Source organism: Hipposideros armiger, unplaced genomic scaffold (genome assembly GCF_001890085.2).
Source record: "Hipposideros armiger isolate ML-2016 unplaced genomic scaffold, ASM189008v1 scaffold_29, whole genome shotgun sequence".
NCBI lineage: Eukaryota > Metazoa > Chordata > Mammalia > Chiroptera > Hipposideridae > Hipposideros > Hipposideros armiger.
In genome coordinates this window covers 5,971,439-5,976,202 of record NW_017731379.1, presented here as the reverse complement: position 1 = coordinate 5,976,202, position 4,764 = coordinate 5,971,439, and the positions used below count along the sequence as shown (strand labels likewise).

Here is a 4,764-nt window from a genome sequence, read left to right as displayed (position 1 = left end):
ATATAAAATTTCATTTAACACTCAACCTTCCTATGACGATAAAATCAGAGTTATATTTGTCAGGAATTTATTCAATATATACATATATATATATACACACACACACACACACACACACATATATATATATACACACATATATATATAGGACTCTCACTGTGTACCGAAAGCTTAAGTTAGGACGTTACTTTCTATGAAGGGTACAAAGACGAGTCAAAACATAGTAGTCTCCATAATCAAGTTTATGATCTCCATGACACGTGATATAGGGGAGACAAGACAAATACAAAAATAATTATATAAAAGACAAAATATATGTGACACAAATGAGGCTAAAATGTTACAGTCATCAACGTTATTGTTTTATTTTTAGGTCCACCAAGCCAGGCCATGTGGGCTTTGGGGGATAAGATTGCATCTTCCATAGTGGCTCAAACTGCAGGTATCCCAACTCTTCCCTGGAGTGGCAGTGGTAAGAAACTATTTCTTGTTTGTGTCTTGAAGTGCAGAAAAGTTCAGTAGGATATTTGGGACTGTGGCTTGGGCCTTAGGTTTGTTAAAAATATTGGGATACTTGATAAGAAATAGAATCCAAGTTGATTCCTGATATCTTGTATCTCCAGACTTACTGAATACATCTGTGATTTTATCATGTTTTAGGAATATACATTTTGTACCAGGTACACAGATGCTAAACTGTGATTTAAGTGATCTTGGGACTTAATTTGGAAGAACTCTGGAAAAACTCATATGGTTGTATGGATTCGGATATACTCTGGGTAGGCTAGAATCTTTCTCAGAGTTGGACTTGCTAGGCAGAATTAAGCCCTTGAACCTGCCTGGGAAGTGACCTGGATCACTAAGAAAACCTTAAACCCACCTACTAAAATGTTTGCCTGCCAGTGTTTTTCTGATGATTTGCTATATTGTATTGATGATTTGCTTTGCCTGTTTAATACCATTCAACCTCTCATTTGCCTCTGATGTAGAAAATGAGGTCAATAGTCAACCTTTGTTCCAGGAATGCAGAAGGATAAAGTTTTTCTGAGAATGATTTATTCTTGACAAATCCCTCAAAGACTACCATGTGAACTATTATAGCTGATAACAATATGAACTTGCCTTTTTTTAGTACTCGAACACAGGGAGCAGACGTACACTTAAAACCTCTTCCAAATGGGAATGACCATCATCTTGAAGCTGAACAGATTTGAACTCTTGTTACTCTAGCTCTCCAGGGGGACGGCAATATCCTCTCCAGACCTGCTGGGTCAAACAGTTTAAAATGAAAGGTTGAATTTGTTCTTGTTTGAATGGAGAGGCTATCGCATTCCCCTTGTGGCTGAGTACAGGGACATTCACAGAGCATGGAATCATGACTCTGCTGAGGCCAATAAAACTGCCATTCCCATTTCCAAGGGCTCATAAAGATTGAATTATGTCCCAGACCTCTAGCCCTGGAGCAGGCCTGAACACACAAATCGAAGGGATTTTGCCTGCTGAGTTGCTGTGAGAAGACTGACATGCTTTTTTTTTTTTGTCTTGTATATCCTTGCATTTTTATAAGTTGCTGCCTATTAGCTCTCCTAGATTTTTCCAGTGTAAGGTCCTGCTTACACTGGAAACCCAAGATGACAGGTCCTGCTATAGGTAAATACCATTAACCCAAAGGAGTTGTTTTTATGGCATCCTTCTTTCTCCCATCTATGCTTAATTTTGGATAAATATTAGAGCATTCTAAAGAAAGTGTGGCAGAAAATTGACAAGAACAGAAGCTCTCTTAGCTGTTTTTAAGTCACTGTTAATCTATTACAGGTCTTCGTGTGGACTGGCAGGAAAACGATTTTTCAAAACGTATCTTAAATGTTCCCCAGGAACTATATGAAAAAGGTTATGTGAAGGATGTGGATGATGGGCTAAAGGTAGGTTATTAACTCTAGGGAGTGATGTCTTTCAACCAACCAATTATAGACAGAAATATAACAATTTGGAGCCTAGTTTATGATATATACCTATGATAGGATTAGGGTTGTAAAACCAGGAAGTGTAGTTTATAGAGTGAAAACGTGACCTCGATTTAACAAAAATAATTTAAACTTGTTTTGAAGCAATCTCTCACTTGGAAAGAACATTTGTTTTTTTTTTTTTTTAAAGATTTTTTTTTTTTATTGGGGAACTGGGAGGATGGGAACAGTGCTCGGGAATTGGGGGAAGGGGAACAGACAAGTTGCTATCCTTTTGTTCTTCATTCTAGTTGTGGAGGACATTGCTTCACTGGCCCAAGTTGGCAGCATCATTGCGCTCTTCCTGGGCAAGGCAGATAAGTCACCGGCTTCTGGACAGCCGCTCACTGTGGCTGCTGGCCACTCACGCTGGCTGCTGGCTACATACAGTAGCCCATGACAACCCACTGCCACAGGGGCTGCAGCCTACGCCGTCGCCGGCGACTCCCAGTAGCCCAGCTCTAGGTTGAGCTGTTGTTCAGCATCTTAGCTGTAGAGGGCAGTGTCACTGGCCCTCATATGTGGGATCCGAACCGGGGCCTCTGGCGTCCCAAGGCAGTTCTTAACATTGCGCCACTCGGCCGGCCCCGGAAAGAACATTTCTTAGGTGGTTCAATCAGAGCTTTAAGGAGGTACTGTTTCTCCTGTCCACCATCTGTTAGTGTGTGTTTATGGAAGGGGAGGGGCAACAAACAATAGACTTTTTCCCTGGCTTGAGTTCAGAACCTAGAAGCCAGGCAGACAGAGATCAAAATGACCTTATTATAAATAGAGAAAGGCGTTGGTGAAAATGGCTTAGCAGCCATCAGATTTGTAACCCCAACGTCAGTTAGAGTCTCACTCACTGGTTCCTGGTGGTGCCCAATAACCACAGACTTCCCTCTACCCTTCAGCTTCTTGTATGGCTGAGAGCTGACAAAGAGCATATGTTCTGTGCAGGAGGTTGATCCCAAAGGGGAGAGAAGCTGAGCTATGGGTGCTCAGTTCTTCCTTCCAAACTGATCAATCACATAATTGACTCTTTTTCTGTTGAGGAAGGGGGGGAGGCAGGGGGGGAAGCTGAGAGAGGCTGAAAGTGTTACTCTATAATTATTGTCCATTCATGTAGAAACATGAACCCAAGAAAAAGGAGATCCTTTTTTCAACTTAATCTTTTCTTTCCTTTTTTAGTTCTCTCCAGTTTGTTCCCCTTTCACTTTTTAGCTAGTTGGAAATGTCAGGTATGCATCCAGGTAGATGATGAAAGAGGCTATTTTAGAAAAGCACACTATTTGTGTTTGACCTGTATGTTATAAATTCAAGAGGAACACTGACTGCTCAACTAATTTTACTGTATTGTTTGCATTTTAAATTAAGTATCCTATAATCTCCTTAATAAGAATTAATGTTTCTAATTAAATTGCAAATGCTGTATCCTATTTGCCATAATTTGCAAAACAGTGGAAATCTAGCCATTTTGCTTATCAATCAAAATTCCTTTTTTTCTGGTTATAATTATAAACAGAATTATCTGGTAGAAAATTTGGAAATCCAGAAAAGAGATGATAAAACCACCCCTAAACCCCACTAACCAGAGATAAATGCCCTTAATATACGTTCATATATATATTTTTCCAGCCATTTTTGATTCCTAGGTTTATATAATGATAATCTTTATTAATAGAGTCCCATAATTATTATTATGATAATTATAAAATTAGGGTCTTACTATATATATATATTGTTTAGTAATCCTCATTTTTTTTACTTATATATAATCATTTTCCTCATGGCATTAAAATTCTCCTAAAATATTTCAAATGGATGACCTGTGCCTAAAGCCTTCATATATATATGTATATAATTTATTTATTTATTTATTTTTTAAAGATTTTATTGGGGAATTGGGGGAGGGGAACAGTGTTGGGGAATTGGGGAAGGGAACCTGCCAATTTGTTTTTCTTTAGTCTTCATTGTGGAGAGCGCCAGTCGCCATCTGGCTTCCCGTCTGCAGCTCTTGGTCTCTAAGCTCAAGGTGCTGTGTTCAATCTTAGTTGCGGGTGGGCATAGCCACCATCCCATGCGGGAGTCGAACCCGGAAGCCTTTTTAAGAGCACACGCCCTATCCATTGAGCCATCCGGGCGGCAGCTCAGCTCAAGGTGCCGAGTTCAGTCTTAGTTGCGAATTCAGTCTTAGTTGCGGGTGGGCATAGCCCACCATCTAACAGGCAATCTTGTTGTTACACCAGCTGAGCCATCCTGCCACCTGTTGGCAGCTCAGTGACAGCTCAGCTCGGGCACAGCATCAGTGGCCAATGTGGGAATCAAACCAGCAGCCCATTGCTCAGAGCTCCTGCTCTTAAGCCAACTTTTTTTTTTGAAATGCCAAAGGTTAAAGACAAAGAGAGAATCTTTTTATTTGTTATTTGTTATTTTTTTTATTGGGGAATCGGGGAAAGGGGAACAGACAAATTGCTGTTGTTTTGTTCTTCAGTATAGTTGTGGAGGATGTTGCTTCACTGGCCTAAGCTAGCACCATCATTGTGCTCTTCCCGGGCGAGGCAGATCAGTCGCCGGCTTCTGGACGGCCGCTCACAGCAGCTGCTGGCCGCTCACACTGGCTGCCGGCTACACACGGTAGCTTATGGCAGCCCACTGCAGCAGGGAACTGCAGCCCACGCCGTTGCCAGTGACGCACGGCAGCCCAGCTCCAGGTTGAGCTGTTGTTCAGCATCTTAGCTGTAGAGGGCAGTGTCACTGGCCCTCATATGTGGGATCCGAA

At 41.2% G+C, this 4,764-nt stretch overlaps 1 protein-coding gene across 1 annotated transcript in view; it reads left to right on the top strand.

Annotated features, from left to right (window-relative positions):
* Positions 1-4,764, top strand: part of ACACA (acetyl-CoA carboxylase alpha) — a 368,135-nt gene that overhangs the window by 174,577 nt on the left and 188,794 nt on the right. Inside the window, exons 9-10 of the mRNA XM_019636609.1 lie at positions 374-472; positions 1,816-1,922. Of these exons, the coding sequence (XP_019492154.1) occupies positions 374-472; positions 1,816-1,922 (206 nt within the window). The remainder of the gene's footprint in view (positions 1-373; positions 473-1,815; positions 1,923-4,764) is intronic.